This window comes from Cavia porcellus, unplaced genomic scaffold (genome assembly GCF_034190915.1).
Source record: "Cavia porcellus strain 051 isolate PalLab524CR breed Dunkin Hartley unplaced genomic scaffold, mCavPor4.1 scaffold_7, whole genome shotgun sequence".
NCBI classification, from domain to species: domain Eukaryota; kingdom Metazoa; phylum Chordata; class Mammalia; order Rodentia; family Caviidae; genus Cavia; species Cavia porcellus.
In genome coordinates this window covers 38827147-38850843 of record NW_026947490.1, presented here as the reverse complement: position 1 = coordinate 38850843, position 23697 = coordinate 38827147, and the positions used below count along the sequence as shown (strand labels likewise).

Here is a 23697-nt window from a genome sequence, read left to right as displayed (position 1 = left end):
CTTTTCCTTTTTAATAGCTGTTCAGCTTCTGGACAGCAAAGGAGATGAAGAATAAAGTGAAAAGATAACCTACACAATAGGAAAAATTTTTTGCTAGTTACTCTTCTGACAGAGGACTAATATCTAGAATTTATGAATAAAACCTGACTTCCCCAAATAAAGACCCAATCAAAAAACTGGCAACTTAAATGAATAGATACTTCTCAGAAGAAGAAATGCAAGGGACCAATAAATATATGAAAAATGCTTGTCTCTGGTCAGTAGAGAAAAGCAAATTAAAACAATACTAAGATTCTACCTTAAGATTCTAGAGAGAATGACTATCACCATAAAATCAAATGATAGCAAAGGCTATCAAGGCTGTGGGGGAAGAGGCACCCTTCTCTACTGTTGGTGGGAATGTTGATTGCAACAGCCCCTATGGAAATCAGTATGCAGATTCTTCAAAAAATCTAAAACTAGAAATTCCATTCAACTCAGATGTTTTTCTTCTAGAAATATTCTCAGCAAAGTTAATTATAGCATATCAGTGACATATATCCATGTTTACAGCAGCACAATTAATAATAGCTAAATCTTGGAAGTAGCCCATATGCCTAAATAAATGGATAAAGAAAATGGGTTATTTATACATAATAGAATACTACCATGCCTTAAACAGGGATTGACTTGTCATGTGAAGGAAAATGGGTGCACCTTGAGACCACAATTTTAAGTGAAATAGATCAGACACATGGGCTTAAATATCACAAACTTTCTCTGATATGAGAAAATCAAAGTATAAATCATAAAAAAGATAAGACAATAAAAAACTGGGAGATAGTTCTTTTATAAAATGGAAGGGGATCCACAGAAGGAGAGGGAGGCAGAGGGAGGGGTATAACGATAATTAAGATATGTTAAGTACGTGTACCTACTCCTTTATACATGTGTAAACATTATGTACTGCAAACCTAGGCTGCTAAAAAGCCGAAGTTCTTGCAAAGGTCCTCCATGCCCCAACATCTCGATCCTCTATCTCTCTGACTCAACCCCTCGCATCTCACCACCAGCCACAGCAGTTCTCAGAGTAGGCAGGCTCCTGCCTGAGGGCGTTTGCACCAGGGGTGTTCCTTTTGGGAATGCTCTATCTGCTGATAGCCTCATGGTTTGTCCTCGCATTTCCTTCAAGTCTCAGTTCAGTTCATCGGTTACATCTCAAAGAGCGCATTCCTGACCCCATTTTTAAAATACCCACTTTTCCCTTCTCCTCTGTCTCCTTCCATCACTGTGGTTTTCTTCATGGTTAATAAAACTACCTGCTAACTTTACTGTCAACTTCTCCCACCGTAACAGTGAGCTCAAAGGAGAAAAAGGCAGATCTTGTTCTCACGTTGTATTTCAGTACCTATAGGAGGTGTGGCATGGAGTAGGAACTGCATATAGTTTTACTGAATGAAGAAGTAGTGGTTTAAAGAGAAATGCTGAAACAAAAGGTCTTAGACATGACCCAGGCATATCAGAGTTGGGGTGCTAGTAGGTAAAAGAAGGGTGGGATGGGAGATGCTGAAGAAGCTGTTTGGTATCAGATAGATCTGGGTCACATATTGACCCACTCCATTTTCCTATGAGTTTTTCACATATGGACTTGTGTGTGATGTTCACCCGCTCTGGACCTCAGTGACCTCACCTTTAAAATGGGAATAACATTGACTGGACAGTGAGGATTGAGGTCATAAACATGAAAGCATATGCCATTCCATTTGGTCCACAACACATTCTTAATAAATATGCTATACTACTGACCTGAGGTGGCTCCTCAGGCCCAGGACGCCTAGGGGAGGTTTATCCCAGAAAGAGGACATGGTTATTTGGAAGGATTTGAATGGTTTGTAGATGTAGCTTTGAGCAACTGAATCATAGTGGGAAACTTCTTCTCTTCTCAGTTTTCTCCTAAGTTTTCAGATTAGGTTAAAGGCAAAGACTTAATTTCTGGGCTGGTGTGCTTAACTCTCTCTCACACTTTTTACAAGGAATATAGGAGCTGTAGCCAGTTATAATGCAACGGCATCGCTCATACCTGCTTTTCTACATATGGACTTTCTATTTATGGACAAGTAATCCTGGCTTTCCACTTACACTAGTAATAAAATCTATTGCCTTAAAATATACTTAAGTCCGAAGGTAGCTTGGATTAAAGAGACATATTAGTGGAGAAGGGTGAGCGCAGGTACGCATCACCGTGAAAATGGACTCAGAGGAGGGATCTGAGAAGGAGCCTTGAGTCAGCAAGTGCTTTGCCCTGGGCTCTTCCCCGCCCATGACCCTGACCTCCCGTAAAAGGAAGCAGCAAGCTCAGGGCCTGGAGTCTCCAGCACTAACCCCAAGGGCCCCAGAGTTACTTCTGCACCCTCTTCTCCTCACACCGAGCCTCAGAGCAAAACCGAAATCAGCTCCATAAGGAGACAAGTTAAGGTGCTTTGACAAGCAGGGATGGGGATGACAGAAAAGCCACGAGGAGCCAGAGCTGCAGTTCTTCTTATTTTTATTATTATCACCATCATTTTCATCATCATTAAACAGTCAGCGATGGAACAATGTGGACTGAGGACAGTCAGGAATGATGTTTACATGCTAAGAAGTATTGGATGTTACAAGTTTGGGTGCGGGTATTGGGGTGGAGAGAGAGAGGGAGAGACTGACTGAAAGACGTTGAGAAAGACAGATGGAAACCAGCCCCTCCTAACCAAGAAATGAATCCCAGTGATTCAAGGCATTGCCAAGTAGGAGGACCTGGTGCCTCAGAATAAAGAAGCAGTCACACTTGCTAGGCAGGGATAAAACCAAGGGAGGATGCCCAAGTTCCTTCCAGAGCCAGCACTAGGGGAAGGACCATGATGCTGACTGATAGCTCCTGACCCTGAGCTGACCCCTTCTCCCTTGCCAGGACTGCCTGGTCCTTGGGGAAGTTGTGTATGTGTGTGTGGGGGGGTGCAGTTAGCAGTTGCAGTCCTTCCCCTTATGAGTGCCATGAGCTCACACAGCCATACATGCCCCTCCAGGGCCAGGTAAACAGGATGCTGCCTGGGTCAGCGCCCTCCCTGGTCTTTCCCACCCACTCTTCCCTGGGGTGGCTGGCCCGCCCAGCTAGCTCCCTCCTCTGAGCCAGGAACAGCCAGGGTGCTACCTGAAGTGCATTGATGGCCACTATCAGGGTCTTGCCATTATTTCCCTGATGCCTGGGGCCCCCATGGAGGGCTTTCCCCAGAGCCCCAGGTCCCGAAATGCAGCCCCCTGTCTCCCAGTGTCTCTGTGGGTTGGGAGGTATGGGAGCAGTCAGCTTTAGGTGGCAGTGTGGGAAGGAGACTGATGAAAGCTAGGAGGCCTGCTGAAACTGAGACGAACCACAAGAGGGCACCTTCTTGGCACCCTGTGCCCCCAACTTGGTTGGCTTACACTGGGGTCTCGAACTGATCCTGTCCAATGGGCTTTCCTCTTCTTTCTCCACTTCTGGGGTCCTGCCTGCAATGCCTCTCTCCTAGGTCCTCTCCTCCCACCACCACTAGGAGACACTAGCACCTATCTCCTCATGTGCCCCATCCCCACCCTGCGCCCCAAATTCCTGGGGTTGGGCAACTCGAACACTTTTGTGTCTTTCTCATCTCAGTTCTCCCTCCTTCTGTGATGCATGGCTCCTTCTCTGTTTCAACACAGGCTCACAATTACAGCTCATTACCCTATCGGGTGGCTGGGCCCTGAGTCACTATGGGGAGGGACTCTGGGCTGCCCAGCCCTCTCGCCTTCTCCCAACCTACAGTATAAGGAGAAGTGATAGAGAGGAGGACTCTGGGAAGCAGGGACATCTGGGAAAGGAAGAGAGAGGGGCTGCAGACCTAGAAGGCAGATAAGAAGGTAGAGAGAGAAGACAGGAGGGTTTGCCAAGCAGAGGAAGAGAAAGGGTCACAAGAAGCAGACTGAAGTGGGAAGAGGATTCTCCAGAGTGAGGGAGCTGGGCAGAGATGAAGCTACAGGTGTCTCTGGCCTGCCTCCTGCTGGCCCTGTGTCTGGGCAGTGGGGCAGCTGGTCCACTGCAGGGTTCTGGGGCAGGAGCTGGACAAGGCTTGGGAGATGCCATTACCAATGGAGTTGGGAAGGCCATTGGTGAAGGAGCTAAAGAGGCAGTCAGCTCTGGAATCCAGGATGCCATTGGCAAAGGGGACAGCGGAGAAGCCAGCTCTGCATTTAGGGCCAGAGGAGATGCACTCAGCAATAGGCTGGGGGAAGCAGCCCATGCTCTTGAAAACACAGGAAATGAAGCTGGCAAACAGGCTGAGAAAATCATTCGACATGAAATGGATGTTGCCCGCAACCCCACTTCTTGGGTAAGTGGCACTAGAAAGCCAAATGTGGAAATGGGAGGCTATGGGGAAGCTCAGCTGAAAATCATGGTAGTCATGCTAAATGCATGTATTTGTCATTGCAGGGAACATCTGGAGGGCACGGCATGTTTGGCCCTTATGGTAGTCATGGAGGCCAGGGCCAGGGAAATTTTGGAAGTCTAGGATCTCTCTCAGGTCATGGAAATCCTGGAGGCTCAGAAAGCAGCTTTGAAACCAATTCCCTGGGAGGTTCCACAGGGCAGGGAGGCAATGGATGGTACTCTAACTTGGAGACCAGTTCTCAGGTAAAGTAGGCACCTTGCCCTGATACCTGCCCTTGCCTGCTCTTCACTTAACACTCCATACCTCCCTGGTCCTTCCAGATGCCACACTAAATCTCACTTTCCCTGCAGCGATTTTCAGCCCAGCCTGGCTACAGTACAGGGGGAGGCAGCAGCCAAAATTCAGGGGTAAGAGCCAGAGTCTGGGGACAGAGTGGTTGTCTACATGCATATGACAGAAAGTAGGAAAGAGACAAAGGAGAAAGAAAGAGGGATTGGGGTAAGAGGAAGAAGAGGCTGGGAAGAGATAGGTGTGGCGGGAAGCTAGGAAAAGAGGGGTGGAGGAGACTGGAAGTGGGAGAGGCTTGTGGAGATGGCTTTGACAGATCTCTAAATCCACTGGTGCTCTTCTCTCTGCAGTGCACCAATGCCCCACCTACTACCTCCAGTGGAAGCCCTGACCCCACCACGGTAAGAGGAGGGCTGCCTGTTGCAAGCTGCACTAGGGAGAGTGGGTCACGGCTCCTCTTAGGCTGGGAAGAGAACACACTTCACCTTGGCAGAAGCGCAAGGGAAAGAGAGGTACAATCCTGGTCTCTCATCTTCACTCTGTTCTGCTCCTCAGGAAAGCAGCAGCCAGGGGAGTGGCAGTGGCAGCAGTGGTGGCCATGGCGGCAGCAGTGGTGGCCATGGTGGCAACAGTGGCAGCAGTTCTGGGTCTAACCGTGTAAGTTTCGTGGGTTCCTTGGGTGAAGGCAGGGGTGGATGAGGGTCCTCCTTGTCCCTGCAAAGAAGACAGGCCCTTGGGTTTCCCTGGAAGCAGCTGCAGCCTTGGAGCAGGTGATATGACTGGCAGTTGTCCTCATGGGGCTCCCTCTGTCTCTGCTCCCCACCTTTCCAGCCCCAGGCCAGGCTTTTTAGAGCAGTATGTTGGGTTTCCGCAAGAGCTGTCCTGCCTACTTCTGCCTACTCCACTCCCTAACCTCCCAGTCCATTGTGGTGGGGAAGTTCTGTCTCCTCCCCACTTCTCTTCCTTGCCCACCTGGGAAGTCTGGGTAGAAGAGGGATGAGCACAAAGAAATAGGACATTCATCTGGGAAGCTCCCAGAACAAGGTTAGGATTGCAGCACAAAAACTAGATGACATTTAAAGAGCTGAAGCGTAGATGACACTAATGACTATGGGTTACCCACGAGGGACCCTGCATTATGGGTGAGGAGGCAGGAGGGCTGCTCTGAGGAGAGGTGCTAGAGACAGGTCACCCTATGGACTCCTTGGGGCCTAGGAATGTTGTCTGGCCAGAAGAGGCGACTGATCATGACAAGTTCAAAGAATGATCTTCTGTAGGTTGCTGCTCCTAACACTACCCTCTTCCCCTCATCTAGGACACAGAAACTTCTAGGGATTTTGATGAAAGCTTTTCAGTCTCCAAGGTAAGAAGGCCTCTGCGAGTCTCTTCTGCTTACTATGATCCAGCAAAGGGTTCATCTGCAAGTCCTTTGAAGATGACATATGAGCTCTTGCTTTCTTTTTCTTAAAGGACACTGGTTCAGATACAGGGAGCAGACATACAGGTGGTGGTGGAAACAAACCTGAGGTCAGTGGTTGGGGAATGGCCAGGGGCCCAGATTTCCTTCCAGCCATGAGAAGCAAATGCAGAGAGGTCAACCCTTGAGTCTAGATGTGGGGGCCCCCTGGGAAGGGAAAGATGATTGCTTCAGAGGAGCTGGGTGCAGTGCTGTCCTTTGGGGGCCGGCACTGAGGTGCAGGAAGGGGCTGAGTGAATGAGTCTTCCCTGTCTCTTTCCCACAGTGTGACAACCCAGGAAATGAAGTCCGCGTGGCTGGAGGGGCTAGGAATGAGGTAAGAACCAAACTGTCAATTTATGACTGTGACTGCCCCATTTTCAGAAGTCCTCTCTGCCCAGCCCCATTCCTGATAAGCAATTCCACCCAACGCATCGAGAGGGGAATCTGACAACTTAGGAGGAAAAAACCAAATGTGCGTTCCTAAAAACAGCCTCATATTCCTAAAAATAGTCTCCAGAGTAATAGTGCATTGGAAATGCTTATGTGATGGCTCACTGTACACTACAGACTGGGAAGGATCCTATGTAAACCAGTGCTTACACAGTCATTTCAAATGTCTCATCCCAGGCTATGAACAAAGCTCACAGAACTCTGCTCTGGCAGTGAAGTGTTTCGGAAAGTTCATTTCCTCCCAGTTATCCTGGAATTCTGGGCATTAGGTGTCAGTCTTTAGAGTGCTGACAGAGCAAGTGTGACAACTGTTGTCCACACCTAGAGGTCTTGTGTAAAAACAAGTTCTGATTCAGCAGGTCTGGGGTGGGGCTGAGATTCTGCATTTCTTACCAGCAACCGGGAGGAAGCTGTGGCTGCAGGGCTGGGCACTGGTGGCCACCAAAATGTTAAACATTCTCCCAGTTTGTATCTACTTTGCTTCTAGTATTTTATATACCAAAGTCTTAAGGACATAGGAAATCAAAACTACCAATCTCCAAACCTAGCATGAGAGTGCATCCCTTTAGACCCAGCACTCAGGAGTCTGGTGGATAAGGACTGCCACAAGTTCAAGGGCAGTACAGTGAGCCTGTGGTCAGCCTGACCTGCATAGTGAGACCCTGTCCCAAAAAATAAACAAACAATCCCACCTCCTAAAAAATTATCTCCCTAGGAAAGCAGAGAGAGTAGTAAACTTGGAAGTTTCCATGGTACACCCAGGAGAGCTTGGAGGGCAATTAGGGTGGCATTATACACTTGGTGTATTACTATAAATGTCTTCATTCTCTTCAATACAAATGGTCACATAATTTCATTTTCAAAAAGTAACTCCTCCCTCCAAAGTCTACACTTAGTTTTTTTTCTTTAATTATTCTACACTTTGGATCAGAACTTTGGTTGCTCCTCTATTTTGGGAAAATAGTTAAAAGCAGAGGGAAGAAACTGATCAGTTGTATCGCTAGTATTTTCCCCCAAGTACTTAACAAGGGGGCCCCAGTCTTGAGTACTGAATCATTTCCATCACTAACTTAAAATGGCACTTTTAAAGACTTTTGTATTTTGGGGAAGCTTCTGTAAGTTTTGTTTCTCTACATAGATCCATCCATTGTAACACAGAAACTGCACTGCTTTATTTACAGTAGCTCGTGTTATGTCAGTATTTACCTGTGCAAGTCCCTCCTTAACACTGATCTTTTCCAGCATTTTAAAAAACCTATTTCCAGATCTTTATCCTTCCAGATAAATTTCAAAATTACTTTAACAAGTTCTCAAAGATAATCCCATTAGGATTTGTAGAGGAATCATATGGAATCCATAATGCATTTTTGAAGATGGCTCTAGGATCTAGACCAAGGAATCTGTGTTTCACTGTGTTATCCCCTGGGGCTTCAGCAGAAGACAAGAGGATCCCAGGGGTCCTGGGGATATCAGTGTAGGGGAACCATAGGCCTTGAGAGCAGAGATGGGCCTATAGTGAGTGGGTGGAGGCTAACTCTCCAGTAGCAATGCTAGCTGGGCACTTAGCCTGACAGCAGAGCAGCTAACTGTATCTCGAGGAATGAGGAAGTGCTATGAGGAGCTTACCTCTGATTTAAGAGAAGACTGACCAACCAGCCTGCTTGTGGCCAGGTTGGCTTCTGCTGATGGACCAGCTGGCACCCACTTTTTGCCCAATGCAGCCATAAGCTCAGCTGAGGGCCTTCAGTTTGGCCAGTTCAAGTCAACAGTCTGGCTTGCATCTGCTGCCAAACCAGGGGAGGCATTCAGATACTTTGGTGGCAAAGCTCTTCCTTCTGGATTTTGGGCAGAGACAAATATAAACAGGGATGGGGACATTCTCCATGAAAACTGTCATTCCACGTAGTAAGCTGGTCCACCATGAGAGGAGGTTGAAATAGATCTGCCAGGGCTGGAGTCCTGGGAGGTCCTCTGTCATAATCCTGCCTCCGTTTCCTGCTTCTGAAATCCCTCCTCCACAACCCACTATCCTGTCTTTTCCTCCCACTGACTTCTCCATGTTCCATCTCCCTAGGAAACCAGAGAGAGCAGTGAACTTGGGAGTTTCCATGGTAACTCTCAGGTAAGCCTGGAGGGTGGGGGGGGTGCATTAGCAGAAGGGATGGAGGAGGGTGGGCAGAAAACCAAGGGCTAGGGAGAAGGAACAAAAATATCAGTTTCTTCTTGTAAGCGGCTCTGAATTGGTGTCTGGTGACCGCCAGGAAATAAAATGACAATCTGGGATCTCCATTCCCCTCTTTCATTCATCCATTCTCTCCCTCCTTTCAGTAGACATCACAGCTGTAGTTTCTTTGCAAAGGGAAAAACTAGATAAAAATAACAGAAAACGGCCAAGGAACTATTTGTAAATAAGCATACTTAAGAAGTCAGTGTTGAGAGGTGAAGGTTGCTGAGCTTTGGGTTAGAAGACAGGGATTCAAATGGCAGCTTGTCACTTGTCATCTGTGAATCTCCAGGCAAGTCAGCTAACCCTTCTGAGCCTGGGTTCCTCTGGGGAAAATGGAGACAATGCCACCTGACTGGCTCACTTTCCACAATTACATTGCAGCTTTCTATGTCAGAACTAGACTGAGGTGGTGCGGAGTACAGACACAGAATGATCCCGAGGGCAGCTTCTGGACCCTTCCAATGTCCTCATCTGTAAGATGAAGTCATCTGCAGAGGAATATGACAGAATAAGGTCTAGTGTCCCGCACACAGTGGGACAATATTTAGCCACTCTCATTAGCAGTAGTGTTTTGTGGGGAGGCAAAAATACAAATAAAAGTCGACGGACGGGGTAGGGCTACATGGTTATGATCATTTTGGGGAGTCTTTGAGGTGGATATTTTGGGTGTTGTGTAAAGGAGACAAAGTAAGATTCACAGAGAGGAGCAGAAGAGCTTGAAGATGAGAGGGCCCAGAGCAGGTGTGACAGGTTGCAACCGTCTTGAACATCAGTCTCCTTTTCCCCCACCAGAGACAAAGACTTGGTGAGGATGGTAAAGAAAATGAAGCAGTCAGTGAGCTCAACTCCGTGGTGAGTGGAAGTGTTATTCCACCCTGGGTCGCGTCTGAGGGCTGAAGCGTTCTTTGTCCCCGTCTCAACATCTCTCCACATCTCCTGCTCATGATGTAGCTTCTTAAATCCATGCCATTTCTCATCTGTCCCTCAGAACTCTGACACCTCTCCTGGAGTCTTCAGTTTTGACAATTTCTGGAAGGTGAGTTCTGTAAGATTGCTCTGCTCACTCTTCTTCAGGAAACCAGCCCCTGTCCTCTTCCGATACTGACAGGCAGGAGTTGCCCTGCCCCTCTCTGGGCCTGAGGCCCTGGGCCAATCACATTGACCTGATGTAGATGCTCTTTATGTTTTCTTTGCAGACTCTTAAATCCAAGCTGGGTTTTATTAACTGGGATGCCTTAAACAAGGTAAGCTCTGAAGGCTATACAATCGTGATCTTAACAGGAGAGGAATATAGAAAGAAAAGCTATACCTCTGACTGAGCCAGGGAAACAAAAATAGTGGCCACTAAGAGGGTGTTTAGGCCAGAACTAAAACCAAAACCAACGTACAAACTGAGACTTGAAAAGAGTGGTGAATTTGGGGACAGCTGGGAGCTGGGGATGAGCGCAAGGGACGAGCCTCTTTACTGCCTCAACATACAGATCTGCGCTGGTTCAGAATATCAGTTTCCTCTCTGGATCCAGAAGGTTAAAAGGACAGCCTGACTTCAGGCCGTGATGGTGAATCTTTTAGAGCTTTCAATGACACAAACACCCCACTGTGGTATGAGTGCCATAGGTTTGCCACCATTGTCCTAGAGGATTGACTGAATATGGTGTCAGGAGGAGCTAAAAGGCCTGATGAGCACTGACACACCTGGGGAAGAAGAGAAAAGGACCTGACAACTGCTGAGTGCCGGATGGCTGGCAGGCATCACTCTGGTCCTGTACACATGTAAGCTTAGGAGAGAGCTGAGTCAGAGAACCCCTCTTCCTTTCCGTCCTGTCCTTCCCTCCCTGTCACAGAACAGTAGAGTTGAGGGGGCTGGGCTGTCAGGGAGGGCTGAGAGCACATGGACAATCCAAACCACTTCCCCAGGCAGACGCTGTGAAACACGGCCTATGCAGTGCTTTATTGAGCTCCTCTTTTTTTTAGAATATGAATTAGTTGCTAAAGTATAAAAGTTGAGAGACTTTAGCTGGACGCAGTGGCACATGTTTGTGATCCCAGCACTTTGGGGCTGAGGCAGGAGGGTCACATGTTTGAGTATCACCTAGGCAACATGACAAGACTCCTGTCTCAAAATAATGTGCAAAGGATCTAGGTTCAAACCCCAGTATGGAAGAGAAAAAGAAGAGAGAGACAGAAAGAGAGGTGGTAGGGGAAGAGAGAGAGAGAGAGAGAGAGAGAGAGAGAGAAGGGGATATGAATGTTTAGATTTCTGTTGTTAGAATTTTTGTCAACCCTGGCCCCTTCTTTCATGGGGCATTGAATGAGAAATGGGCAGAGTGCCCACTGCTTTTTGCCCTGGGTGCTTGCTCTCCACATCACATTCACCCTGCACATCAATCATTCTGGCCACCAGAGTGGCCGCTGTGAGCGGCTGAGGTTCTGCTGTTTAATGTGAGCGAATGAAGCTAAGGAATGCTGCCTTTCTTGTGAGGGAAGGTGGTGGTGGTAGGCAGCCTGACCCAAATTTCAGGAAAAGCAAAGTCTAACGTCTGGGCATGGGGGTTGGTCAAAGGGTCCCAGCAGCACTGAATGAACAAAACAAATTCTCTTTTATAGAGATCAGTTTCTGACAGGGAGAATGACTCCTTGCTGTGGATCTTGGGACCCTTAGAGTCTAATGGAAAGGCAAGGGCACACATGGGCACTTCCCAGAGAGTCAGGACAGACAGCTAAGCACTTCTGCCCATCTCGAGGGGGCAGGAAGGGAATGATCACAGTGGGACTTCCTGGAGAGCAGCTCCTGTAGAAAGATGGGCAGTCCACAGATGAAAGAGAAGTGTGGAGCTCTATTCTCCTTCACAGTTGGGGTGAGGGAGCTAAGACTTCAGCCAGAGAGTGGTGAGGAAAAGGGACTCTAAGTAACGCTCCTGGTAAGGCAGGGGCTTGTTGAGCCCAAGGGTGTCCAGGTGTGTCTTGGTGACAGTGGTGAGCTATAAGGTCCCTATATATTTTTAAAGCAGGGGTCTACACCCCATGCCTTGACCCACTCCCAAATCCCTACTGCTCAAGCTTCCTCATAGAGCTTATTTCTTTGCCCAGGACGAGAGCAGCTTTCGCAACTCATGATCTCCCAGCAAGGAGCTACCAGGTGGATGGGAGATCCCACTCTCTCCCTAAAGAGGCCCTCCCTCACCCCAATCTCGTCCCTTTTCCCTAAATTTGGTCTCATGCTTTTGAAATAAATAGCTGCCCCACATTCTGGTCTCTGCTCCATTTATTTTTTCTCTCTTGGCTGTTGGCCACAGGGGTTGAGAGGTGGCCACAGCCCCACAGTTTTGGGTGATGCGCTGGAGGTCAGCTGGCAGCTGGAAAGGTGGGAGGCTGGGACACCTTACTACAGTTCTGTTGTACCCCAGTGCAGGTGAGGCTGGCAGCAAAGACAGTCCAGTGTGCTGGGAGGCCCGGCTGGTCAATGGCTCACAGATCTAGTCTGTCTCCTGTTTCCGAAGGAGACTCCTGGCTCCCCTTAATCCCTGGCCCTCCAGCCTTGGTCACAGTAAGATTCTGGAGGCTGAGAGACAGCAGGAGTCTGAGCTTAGGTGAGCAGGGATGGGCTTCTTGCTAACTTGCTCCCTGTTTTTCATCCACAGGGCCAAGTCCTGTACCCTAGCACCCGGTTACGCCTCTACTTGCGAAGATTATGGGATGTAGGAGAATTTCTGCTTTTTAAAGAATTTGTCATCCTGGTTATCATGCCCCTCCCCAAGCCTCCCCCAAGGCGTGAGCTGACCTAGCACAAAATTGCCCTTTTCATTTTGGAGGCGGGTCATCTCACTCCAGTCTTTTATTTGTATATGTTTGTGATGAACAATAATTACACTCATCTTGGGGTTACCTCAGTCTTATCACCAATGCCACCTCAAGCCCAAACACCCTCAGCCTCTCATTGCTTATCTTCATGGAACCCTCAAATTCCACTGCCCTCCCAAGTCCTTTCCCTTAGGGGGCTGGAAACTCACACAGCAGGTGGCCACTTCCCACCCTGAGTTCTGGCTGCCCTGACACTCTTTTCTCCCTCTTCCTCCAGGATTTCAAACGAAGAACTCCTTTCTTCAACTGGAAAGAAATCACTGAGGTAAGGGGTGAGGTGTAGAGCTTGTTGCCTTGGTTGAGGAGACAGAGCTTGGGACTTGGGTCTGTCCCTTAGCAGGTGGTTTGCTGAGGCTGCTGGCCCTCACAATCTCTCCACCATCCTGTTGCTTTGTGTAACATGGGGGGAGTGGGCTGGGCAGAGAAGCTGTGAGTCATGGAGGAGAGTACAGGTGGGAGGACCTCCCTCCAATGAAAGCCCAGGGTTCTGGTTTTGGGCTTCACAGGCATAGGATCATGAAGCGGGCCACCGTCTTCATTCTGCTGCTGTCCCTGCTGGGCCTGGCCTGGCTAGGGGAGACCGATGGCTGGGTGGGTACACAGGGTGAGCAAGTGGAAGCGGACAAGGAGGCAATGGGAAAGGGACCTGGGCCTGGGATCGCTCTCAGGTGCTGGGAAAGGGGCACTGTGGAGGGAAGCTGAGGGAAGACAGGAGGATGGGATGTTGGGGGAGGGATGGTCAGGCAAGTAGGGCTCCGAATCCCTGGCTCTTGGGAAGGATCACACTTCATTGTGCGTGGTCACTGGCCTCTGGGAAGCAGAACCCTTGGGCACTGCCTGGGCCAGGCATGGGGCCTTCTCCTAATGTTAGCATACACACATGTAGGACCTGTGTAGCTGCGTTTGATTTTTCAAGAAAAGTCAGAAACCTAAGTTTTAATTTGTTGGCTACTAATTTTGACATTTTTAAAAGCAGTTAGACCAAACAAAAACTGTCTGAAGGCTGATGGACAAGCAGTTTGGGACCTAGGGTCAGGGCTTAAGAGTAGGGTTAAGCTTGATGTCAGGTTTTGGACCAGGCAGAGAGTTAAGTCAGACAGGATCTGAGCCTTGCACTGAGAGGGCAGGTGTGAATGGCGGGGTCCTTGTAGAACAAGAAACTAAACTTCTCTCCCAGTGCTTAGAACTGGCCCCTGCCTTGTGAGCAGGGGAGCACCTTTCTTCCTCTGCTTCCTTGCATTTTCCCTTTTTCCTTCACTCCTTTGGTCAGGAGCTAATGCTCATCTTTTTAAAGATCCTAGAGAATATGTGCACGGCTTAAAGGGCCTGTGAGGGAGCGGCGGGGTTTGGTGTAGGCAAAGGCAGGCTGGGCTGAGGGTCTAGGCTGCCCCAGAGCAGCCTGTGTGGGTTCCGCCCATTTGTCATTCTATCAAATCTCTGGCCAAGGCTGCCAACGCACCAGGTGTGCGGGTGGGGCTGGTGTTGCTCAACACACTTCTCCACCACCGCTCCCATCACGAGTGTGGAACTCTGCATCCTCCATCTATCTGGGCCATCAGTCTCCTCCAGGCCACTGTGCTTAGCATGGACCATTAAAAAGGTGGGATGAGTGAGATGATGTGGCTTTAAGAGGAGAATAGATATTAGACAGCAGAATGCTGGCACTTTGGAAGTCTGGCAAGGCTTGCAGGACCATACAGAGGCCAATCATGACTCCTTTTTCCCCTCTCAGGATGTAGAAATGCCATTCATTCAGAAGAGGACCCGCGACGCCGATCAGGTGGGCCTCTTTGCTCTCAGACTCCCCTGGAGGGTCCTCGGTCCCTCTCGGTCCTGAGTGTGGCCAATTTGAAATTCTCTTTTACTCTCAGGCTGACACGGGAAGGCAAGAGGTGGCAGTGTAACTTTCAAGGCCAGCTCTCTAGCACTGATGCCTGCTCTAGACTCCACCTTTCCCCCTGGTCTCCTGCCTTACCTCCTAGCTCTCACTTGAGAGTTAGGAGAGGTGCCAAGGAAGGGGTGCAGGCCCTTTGGGTTTACACAGTTAAGAGTGGTGAGGGGTGGGCTCCTGTGGCTGGGCAAGTCTTCCAAATATGATTTGAAAAAAGGAAAAGCTTTAATGGTCAGTTGGGGCAGGAAGGTGGGGTGTTCATTCTGGAGCCACATGCCTTTATCCCTTTTCCTCCCTCCTCCCCAGAAAAACCAGCAAGTATATCCCACTGCATCCAGCGGGAAGCAGTCACTGAGGAGCACCCCCAAGGTGAGGCTCGCTGTGCCCAGTCTTCCTACAGGCCAGCTGAGGAGAGACGGAAAGAGGCATTCACTGCAGGACTCTCCGTGCTTGCTCTGAAAGCCAGGCCACTGAATCCCTTTGGAGGGAGACTGGTGCCCTGTGAGCAGACTGGAAAGGGGGCAGGGATCAGCACTCCTCCAAGCTACACTCTCAGCAAGCAGCTTCAGAGCAACAGAGAAAACCAGAAAGCAAGAGCTTCCCAGAGAGGATCGAGGTTCTGGCAAAGGCAGCTAGTTTTTTCCAGGCTGACCCTTTGTAGGGAGTAAGCAGGGGAGAGGAAAGCAGATCAGCTCTCCTGGGAAAGCTGGACAAGGAGCTCTTAGTTGGTGGGAAACCGAAGGCCTTATTCCTCAAAGGAAATAAAAGTAAACAACACATTAGACATATGTTTGATATAGTTGCAAAGAAGGCAAAGTTATAATGGCAGGAAATGAGTATGTTGGTTATGAATTAGGCTAGCAAAATAGCAAAGCACAGCTAGACCAAGGATTTCCTGCTCTCAGAGTGAGAAATCACTGACCCCAGAAGGAGAGAACTTCCAATGCAGGGAATGGGGAGGGAAGTGGTGAGAGAGAGGAGGTAGAGATGCCGTTATCACTGCCTGGTGGTGTTCCCTTGGCCACTGTCTATGGCTGATTTCTATCCACCCAGCAGGCAGTGGTCATTGTGTGCTCAGAGGCCATATAAAATGACATCCTGGATACATCCTTAGGAGAAGAAATCCACAGCCTGAATGTCCACAGTGAGACTGAAGGGCCTTGGTGATATCCTTCCTTGTGCCTGAGCCACATATGGGCCCTTTCTGAACCCCAAGGCCGAGTCAGGGCACAGAAAGGCCACCATAGCCACATGTGACCTCTTCTCATCTTTTCTCCACAGGGAGCAGCTACAGCTTCATCCTCGGTGAGTGTGGGGACTGAGGAAACCTGGCTCGAGACAGAAGGGGCCTGGGGCTAGAGTGGGTGGCGGGGCAGTGCAACCTTCCCTCAGCCCTTCTCCTGTCCTCCAGGCTTCCCGTATGCAACCCAGTTTGCTGCACTGGCTGAAGTTCTGGTAGGTGAGTGTCAGCGAGGGACAGGAGCCCACAGGCTGGGAGCTGACGCAGGGTGGAGGCTGGGACCTTGGCATTTCCTTAGACCTCGGTCAGCAGCGCCACAAAGTGAGGCTTCTTTTAGGTGGAAGCTGGCTGTCGGGATGAAGAAGGAGCAGATCCCATTGTGGGGTGTGGAGGAAGAGTCCCAAGAAAATGATCCAGGACAGGGGGAAAGCCGCCCAAATGCCGAACAGGGGAGGGAATAAACAGAGAGGAAGCCACGTGGGTACACCAGAGGAGGACGGTGCAGGAGGACAGTGCACTGGGGGAAGGATAGGGACAGGACAGCAACTGTCCCTGGGAACTATAGAGAGAAGACTCTCTGGGGATAAAGGATGAAGTGCAGTTCCAGAGACAAAGTGATCAGAGATTAACTTGGTGGAACCATAAAATCTGTTTTAGGTAGGGGCAAAAGTGAGGGGACCTGAAGGTGGACTGGGCAGGACAACAGCGGATGAAAGGACATCCAGTTGTAACCGATTTAGGAGTGGCTGCACTCTATCATTTAATCTTCTCATTTTTTTTTCTAGAAAATTATTTCTGGTCACTGTTGAGACCTCACGAACACCAGTCTTCAAAGGGCCCAGCCTCACTTCCTCAGCCTTTGCAGCTGTGCCACATGTGCTGGGGTGGGGACCTGGTTCATCTGCTTCTTACCTCTTCCCACTCTGCTGTGGTGTCGTGGTGACGACCAGCTTAAAGGAACAAGCAGCCACTGTCTCTGCCTACTTTATTTTTTGACCTGACATTTTTCCAGAAACAAACCTCACACGTTTGAGTTTCTCTGTGGAAATAAAACACGAATCTTGGTTCCCAAAAGCTTTTACAAATTGTATTAATACTAGACTGATGGCCTAGGTCAGGGAGGATGGAAGAATGATTTAAGGGGCAGATAGTCTGTCTTCCTCCTAAGAATGGTACCAAGCACGTGTGGTAGGCAGACAGAAATGAGAAATGGATTTTAACCCTGACAAGAAGCAGCTAGCTAATCGGACTATGCCTCAGTTTCCCTACCTGTTAAAAAATCACCTTTGCCCAGTCTATCTGGATACAAGGCTTACTGCATGTGAAGTTGACATGGATGTTCTAGTGGCCTGAAAGGGCAATAGTACAACTATTCAAATCAGGAGGCTGAAGTTTAGAAGTTGTTCAAAGTGAGACCAGTCCTGGGGGGGGGGGAAGGATATAGGAGTGAGGGCTAGTAGAGAAAATGCCTGGGCATGCAGATATACTTGTGCTAGTCAGAATTTTGTTGCAGTGACAAAATACCTGAGAAAAACAACTTTAAAGGTTTATTTTGCCCCATGGTTTCAGGGGTTTCAGTTCATGGTCACCTAGCCCTGTTGCTTCTGGGCCTGTGATGGGGCAGTGCCATCATGATTAGGAGGATGTGATATAGCACAGCAGTTCACCCCGTGTCCTCCAGGAGACAAGATGCACCCTTCAAAAGCAATGAGGCCCCACCTCTTAATAGCCCATTCAATGAGGAACACATCAGTGAGGGTGGTGCCCTTATCATCCCGTCACCTCTCCAGGCTTCAATTTTGAACACAGCTGCACTGGGGATCAAACCATCAATACATGGATTTGGCGAGGTGGACACTTCATATTTAAACTGGGTAGAGGAAGGGTTGATGCGTCTAGGAATTTGGGGGGAAGGAATGAGTCAAAGCCACCGTCTTACATACAGCTAATCTGTGTTTCCTGGATTCAGGGAGGGAGGCAGAAAACGATTTCACTAATGAGCCAGTGAAAGAGGCAGAAGCTCTGAGCATGTCCTGAGCTTAAGGTTATCACAGGCTGAGGAGCCCTTGGGCCGGGGTGGAGGGTCTGCAGCTGAAAGTCTCTGAATCCCATCCAGCTGGCACGGTGTGCCCTGCTGTGTTCCCCTAATATTCCTGAGGGGGAAAAGGAAGTAAAAGGGTGACCTGAGCACCCTGCCAGTCTAAGTGACTCCCTTTCAGATTGCAAAGTCTGGCGGGCAGGGCCCCTGTCTCCCTTGGCTGTTGTCCCAAAACCAGCAGACACAGAGGACCTCAAACATTTTAGTAAAAAGAATCCAACTGCTCCAACCTGGCAGGGAGCAAAAGCACGACCAGCTGTGGCTTTTTTCCCAAGCTTGCCACCTCATTGGAATTGTGGCTACCGGGCTGCATTCATCCAGGTCCACTTGCTAGGGAGAGCCTCGCAGTACCTACTAACAGCCACAGGGGGGAGCACGTGGAGCAGTCCCAGAGAGGGTCCTCCATCCTCACCCGGGACAGGCAGTTTTGGAGGTGAGTGAGGCATGGGAAATGGGAACGGAGGTCTCCTCAGGCTGGTCTCTGAGAGACCTAGGTGGAAGCAGAGACAGCCAAGGTGTTCTAGACTTTTGGAGTGTTCTCGGATCAAAAGCAGTTCTTCCAAGTTGAAAGTTACAGCTGAAGCAGACTGAGGTTCTATAGCATAGGGGACCTTCCTATAAAGGCCAGTCACCTCTTCTGGGGTCCTCTACATCAGCCCCCTAAAGTTCCAACATTCAGTCTCGCACGACTGCCAGGAAAGATTCCCTGTGAAGAACTTTCCACAAGCGTTTCATTAGTCCTACAGAGAAACGCTGGCTGCTCACCAAGGCTGCGTCATTTGCCTCTGGTCTTCCCTCCAAGCAGCAAGCACTCGCTAGGAAAGTCCCTCACAGGACACTGATCGTTGTTCATTACCTGTCCCTAGATCTAAGATCCTCAGAAGGCCACTTCTGCTGCTTTCATGTCTCAATTCTTTTTAAAAATTTAATTCTTAATTCTTTCTTTTCTCTTTCCTCCCCCACGCTTCTCCTGCTCCTTCTCTTTCTTCTCCCTCTTCGTGGTATTAGGGAGAGATCCCAGGGACGCTTTACTACTAGCTCAGTCCTTGAATTCTATTATTTTTAATTTTAAGAAACATGCCCTTCTAATTGCTGCTTTTAAGCAACAGACTGACTCAGAACTTGCAAGCCTCTTGCCTCCACCTCAGTAGCTGAGCTCACACACATGTACCACCATGCCTGACTTGCTTATTTTCTTACTTCTTTTCAGTTATCAGTTCAATGTCCCTCCCCAGTCCATCTTCACCAAGGATCACCATGACGTCATCCTGCTTTCCTTACAGCACCTGTCATTGTCTGGAGTTATCTTGGATAACATGGATATCATAGTTTCCTGATTTATTTGTTTTTATTATGGTTACGACAGTGATCTGTTTGACCCTCTGTAACATAAGCTCCATAGAGCAAGTACTTGGTCTAACACATATTCCCAGCACTAAGAGCTTGAGTGGGTGCTTGGTAAATATAAATTAGCAAAATGCAGGAGGGGTTGTAATTGAGTGGGAGCAACCCAGGAAATCTTCCCGGGAGAAGTTTAAGCAACGGGCACACAGGGTGGCTGGCAGAGGAAGAAACCAGACCTGCTGGGCAATGTAGCTGCTTTGTGGAGTGTGTTATTATTATTGACACTGGCAGAGGGAAGAAGAAAACATGGAACAATCAAGTCTTGAGTTCTGCCTAATATTCCAGTCCCAACCATCTTCCTTCTTTCAATTTTTATTTTTTTATTAGTACATGGTTGCAGTACATAACAATTGCATTCCTAATGGGGAGTGGGTACATGTACATGACACATCTTAATTCTTTTTTCATTCTTTTTATCTTTTGGTATCCTATTATAATAGGAAGGACTATTTCCTATTATCTATCTTCTATTTATATATTGAGTTTCTCGCTAATATATATAAACCATGCAATTTAACATGGTCTGTGGCAAATTAACTAATGGTCAACTCGTAACCCCCAGCAAGCTGAATCAGTGTGGTGCTGAGTGTGGAAGGCCCCCCTGAGGACTGCTGCCAACAGCATTAAAGGAGAACTGGAGGGGAGGACGGCGTGCTGCGATCCTCATGGAGAAGCTCTTCATGCTGGCTTTCCTGATGTGAACTCAGCTACTCTCATCACTGGAGCAGCTCAGGTCCTTGTTGTTGCTGAGGATGGCTGTGGTTCTTTTTGGAGGAACTCTGGTCCTTACCTTGAGTTTTGCTTCCTGTCTCCAGTACAGATCCTTCATCCCATTGGCACAGACTTGCTAGCTCCTGTCACTGACCCTGGGGCCTTCCCAGTGCAGATCCTTGATACAGACGTGCATGAGACACTGCGGTGGGCTCTGGGCCTCCAGTCAGATTCATGGGGGGCATTGCCATAGGCTGTAGGTCTCCAGATGGACTCATGCAGGACATCACCATGGCAGCCAGAACCTCAAATGGATTCTTTGGGTCTCTAGTGTGTGGACAGATCTCCTGCATTCTTTTGCATTTGAGTCTTTGGGTAAATATTGTAAAATGATCCTATAAATTATATATCCTGTATTAAATTCTTTCTCTTATAAATCTTGACTACAACATGGTCTCAAAGTGCATCTATTTTCCCATAAATGACTCAAGTTTACCCTTTATGGCACAGCAGTGCTCCATTCTACATAAATACCACTCTTTCTTTATCCATTCATCTGTTGCTGGACATGTAGGTCTCTTCCAAGAGTTAGCTATTATGAATTGTGCTCCTACAATCACAGGTATTCATGTATCAATATGTCTTTAAGTCTTTTGGGAAGATATTCAGAGGGTAAATAGAAAACAGTTTTAGCCAGATGTGGTGGTGCACGCCTGTAATCCCAGCACTTGAGAGGCTGAAGCAGGAGCATAGTTAGTTCAAGACCGGCCTGGCCTACAAAGTGAGATGAAGGCCAGCCTGAACTGCATGGTGAGGTCCTGTCTCAAAAAGACAAAAAAAATTTCTAGTTTTAGTTTTTTGAGGAATCACCATACTGATTTCCATAATGGTTGTACTAGTTTATGTTCTACCAATAATGTAGAAAGGCTCCTTTCCCCCACTTTTCTGGCATTTGTTCTTATTTGATTTCTTAATGACAGCCATTCTTTCTGGAGTAAGCTGTCTTAATTTATATTACCTTAATAGTCAGCGACATTGAACATTTTTTCATGTATATGTTAGCCATCTGTACTTATTTCATTTGCCCGTTTTTGATTAAATCTTTTATTAGAGGGGTCTAATTTTTGAGATCTTTATTCTAGATGTTAGTCCTCTGTCCAAGGCTAACATTTTTCCTATTCTATAGGTTGTCTCTTCAATCTGTGTGTTGTTATGCAGAAGCTTTTAGATTTGATATGATCTCAATTGTCGATTCTTGTCATTTCTTGTGCAACTGGCGTTCTGTTCAGAAAATCCTTGCTTATACCCATGTCCTCAAGAGTTTTAGCTATTTTATCTTTCAGAAGGTTAAATGTTTTTGTTTTAAAACTTAGGTCTTTGATCCATTTTGATTTTAGCACTTGGTGAAAGATTTGGCTCTAGATGCAATCTTGTGTATGTGCAGAGCCAGTTTTCCCAGCACCATTTATTAAAGCAACAATCTTTCTTCTAGTGTATGTTTTTGTCAAATCAGATGAATTTTCCTGGGATTGTTCCTGACAGGAAACACTGACCTATACTGATCCATTGATCCACATGCCTGTTTTTGTGTCAGTGCCGTTCTAGCTGGCTTGCTTTCCAGGGATTTCATAGCTTTTCACCTATGTACTCACTAAAGCTCTGAAGACTGGGTGCCTGTCCCTTCAAGCCCCCTCTCAACACCCAGGGAGCTGGCTCCAGCCCCTCTGAGTGCCTGTGATGTAGCAATTAGGGCTGGGCCTCACCTGCTATCCACATTCAAGTTCTGGCAGGTTAGGGGTGGGGTGGGAGCAGGCCTATGGGGTTTATGGTATTCTCAGAGAAGGAACAGGGAAGTCAGCAAGGCCTGGAGATGTGATTCCCTTATCCTGTGGCATACATCCAAAGAATAACCGAAGCCTGAGTGGATTCCTTTGTCACCTACCACCTGAACCGTGGCCCCCTTCCCCCACTGAAAGCTTTCTACCCTTTCTGGATACTTGGAGTCAGGGGAGGAGTGTAGAAAGGATTCTAGATTTTAAAACCAGCATTTACAGTAAAAATCAGGTAAAGATGCAATTACCTTGAAAATGTGAGGAGGGTGACAAGTGAAAAAAATATATAAGCCCAACACAACTAGTTTTTCTCAAGCATAGGAACTGAATTTCTTTGGTTGAGCTCTGGAGTAGTTGGCTTATATTCAGAGAAATAAAGCACCTTTTATAAAACACTAGAATTTTAACTACTAAGACTAGAAACTAGGACTTTAGGGTGGTTGTTTTGTTGTTTGTTTTTTTCAGTAGTGGGGATTGAACCAAGGCCTTTGCATTGAGTTACTCTCCCAACTCTCCTTATTTTTCATTTGATCCAGGGTCTGGCTATGTTGCCCAGGCTGGGCTTGAACTTGTGATCCTCCTGCCTCAACCTCCCAGAGTGCTTGGATCATAGTTAGCTCTGAGCTTGGCGGGACACTAGGTTTAAAATATGGGTGGTGTGGGAAATATAATAGGCACCTGGAAACTGAAGCAACTGCAGGTTCATTCCATGGTACACATTAACCAAATGCCAGGAACCTTTTAGTTCTACGTTTTCATTTGTTAAGAGTGTGTGATTTAAACTGGGTGTGGTGCCAGTACTCTGGAAAACACTGAAGCAGGAGGATTGAAAGTTTGAGCCCAGGCCAGTCAATTTAGTAACTTAGCAAGACTCTCAAAATAACAATAAATAAATAAATAACAAATAAATAAAGGCTGGTGATGTAGCTCAGTGCAAAGCCCTTGAGTCCAAAAAGGTATGTAACTGAATCCATTTAAATTAATGCATGCCTCCTGCTGCACATCACGGAGGACACCTGGTGAAGGAGCCAATGAGTTTGTGCTCTCCCCACTGCCGGGCAGGGGTCTAGCTCACATAAAATACTACACAGGCTGGCCAAGGCCCTTTTCAAGACACAAACCACAGTATAGCACAAGAGCAACACAGGCTCTGGCTCTGGAGTCCTGGGGCTCTAATGGTGTCCCTGCCACACTGGCTGTGTGACTTGGGTAAGTTATTTAACCTCTATATGCTGTGGCTCCTTCATCAATGTGGATAATTACAGAATCTACCTCAGAGAATCTCTGATACCTCTGTGAGATCATGCACTTAGAGCATTTAGCACAAGACCTGCTACATAGCAAGCTCCCAGTCAATTGGGTAATATTATTATTAGCATTATTATGTGGAAAGGAAAACATTGGGAGGTAGGTTACAAAAGATCAATGACAGGGCAGGCACTGCAGCCAAACAGATGATGGTATTTGGCCATCTGTGCCAGAGTAACCTTGCCAGAGCTGAAATTAGAATCTTCCATGAGTGCAGCTAAATGTAGTTGACTTGTATAAAACCTTTCCAACTTTGTATGGCCCCAGATTCCTTCCACTCCTGGAGATGGCCCTATGCTGGTAGAATAGTGGCTAATGAGCTCTTCCAATCATTGTTAATTAGTAAGCCTCTATTAAACATAAAACCTGTGTCCTCAAGAAAACTTTTTAGGAGGTTCTCCACCCACTCCATCATTCCCTTACTTGTCCCCTCCAGTAGCACTAACCATACATGCCATCCACTGCCACACGGCCATTAGTGCTCGCTGAGTGTTCTCCACCACTGTG

The 23697-nt window shown here is 47.8% G+C and overlaps 2 protein-coding genes across 4 annotated transcripts in view; one reads left to right on the top strand and one right to left on the bottom strand.

Annotated features, from left to right (window-relative positions):
• Positions 1–23697, bottom strand: part of Gapdhs (glyceraldehyde-3-phosphate dehydrogenase, spermatogenic) — a 74826-nt gene that overhangs the window by 35210 nt on the left and 15919 nt on the right. The gene's annotated exons all lie outside the window — the stretch shown is intronic.
• Dmkn (dermokine) lies at positions 3805–16911 on the top strand. Of its 3 annotated transcripts, XM_013149084.3 has the most exons (19): positions 3806–4361; positions 4463–4663; positions 4772–4828; positions 5060–5110; positions 5265–5366; positions 6025–6072; positions 6180–6236; positions 6452–6502; positions 8693–8740; positions 9638–9697; positions 9834–9881; positions 10042–10089; positions 12487–12543; positions 12924–12971; positions 14439–14486; positions 14904–14966; positions 15879–15902; positions 16009–16056; positions 16623–16911. In XM_013149084.3, the coding sequence occupies exons 1-18, from the start codon at positions 3999–4001 to the stop codon at positions 16054–16056; spliced, it is 1422 nt and encodes a 473-aa protein (XP_013004538.1). In that variant the 5' UTR covers positions 3806–3998; the 3' UTR covers positions 16623–16911. The 3 variants fall into 3 exon arrangements, with proteins under 3 accessions (XP_063109445.1, XP_013004539.1, XP_013004538.1); XM_063253375.1 differs by lacking the exons at positions 4463–4663; positions 4772–4828 and having other exon boundaries at positions 3805–4361; XM_013149085.3 differs by lacking the exons at positions 12487–12543; positions 12924–12971; positions 14439–14486; ... (2 more) ...; positions 16009–16056; positions 16623–16911 and adding an exon at positions 11936–12092 and having other exon boundaries at positions 3805–4361.

Coding starts and splice junctions, on each gene's coding strand:
- Dmkn (XM_013149084.3), top strand. CDS start 3,999: ATGAAGCTACAGGTGTCTCTGGCCTGCCTCCTGCTGGCCCTGTGTCTG. Junction 4,829..5,059: donor GCAGCAGCCAAAATTCAGGG/GTAAGAGCCAGA, acceptor TTCTCTCTGCAG/TGCACCAATGCCCCACCTAC. Junction 12,544..12,923: donor ACTTGCGAAGATTATGGGAT/GTAGGAGAATTT, acceptor CTCTTCCTCCAG/GATTTCAAACGAAGAACTCC.